The sequence below is a fragment of the Acyrthosiphon pisum genome, chromosome A1 (assembly GCF_005508785.2).
Source record: "Acyrthosiphon pisum isolate AL4f chromosome A1, pea_aphid_22Mar2018_4r6ur, whole genome shotgun sequence".
In the NCBI taxonomy this organism is placed as follows: domain Eukaryota; kingdom Metazoa; phylum Arthropoda; class Insecta; order Hemiptera; family Aphididae; genus Acyrthosiphon; species Acyrthosiphon pisum.
Genome location: NC_042494.1, coordinates 18,405,024 through 18,406,010, shown reverse-complemented (window position 1 = coordinate 18,406,010; position 987 = coordinate 18,405,024). Strand labels below are relative to the sequence as shown.

General features: G+C 29.5%; 1 protein-coding gene across 1 annotated transcript in view; it reads left to right on the top strand.

Annotated features, from left to right (window-relative positions):
• Nucleotides 1-987, top strand: part of LOC100159693 (histone-lysine N-methyltransferase 2C) — a 27,924-nt gene that overhangs the window by 24,434 nt on the left and 2,503 nt on the right. The window contains exon 39 of the mRNA XM_029486183.1: nucleotides 724-982. Coding sequence (XP_029342043.1) covers nucleotides 724-982 — 259 coding nt within the window. The remainder of the gene's footprint in view (nucleotides 1-723; nucleotides 983-987) is intronic.

Here is a 987-nt window from a genome sequence, read left to right as displayed (position 1 = left end):
TAATATCTAGACTGACAAACCGTCTCTGCTCAGAATCGTTTTTCTTATACAGTGATATTATATCATTGAATTCAAATTTAATACTATCCATTATACAGTGACCCACTTGTAACCTACTGTACAGCAGAGCGACATTCACTTACCCACCTTTTTTTCAATTACACTTATTACGACTTTTAAGGAATAATATTATTTAAAATTGAACATTTTTATGCCTACAAAGTGGAAATATTTTGAAAACTTTATGGTGAAATTAATAATATAGTTGGTAATTTTTAATATATTAAGTATCTATTATAAAAAAATTGATTCTGCCAAAATATGGATTAGCATGAAAATTCCAGTTTTTCCTGACGCTTATAAAAACTATAAAAAATCATTTATTTACACGTGTTATTTTAAATAAACTGTGATATTTAATATTCGCAAAACTCGCTAAAAATTTTAATTATTGTAAAAAAAAAGCCGACATACAAGCATTAATGATCTGATCGTACCATTAAGTTTTATAATTGGCTACTCTAATTTTAAACTAAGCAGCTAAAGGTAAACTACTGAGCGTAAATTTGTTAGTTACGGATTTGTAAAATAGAAAAAGAAATGCATAAATCATAGTTATCAAAGTTTTGAGTTAATAAGGCTTGACTGTTTAAAGAATATCAGAATATTTATTATTTATATATGTAAAAAAATTAATTTTTAAATTATTTTATCTTTTTAAAGGCATGCAGGAATGACTCCTATAAGATTTGTGCGTTCACCAGATGGCTTAACATTAAGAGCACGTCCAACACTCGTGTCTCTTCAGAGTCATATGCCATCTGTGAATACTTCAAACACATATCAGGGCGCAAAGGTGACAAATGTCACAATAAGCCAAGGATCCCAAATTCAACAACCTCAGCAGATACAACGACTAACATTCCAACAATTAACTCCTCAACAGCAACAGTTGCTTTTACAGAGGAAGCTCACCCAAAAAGCCAT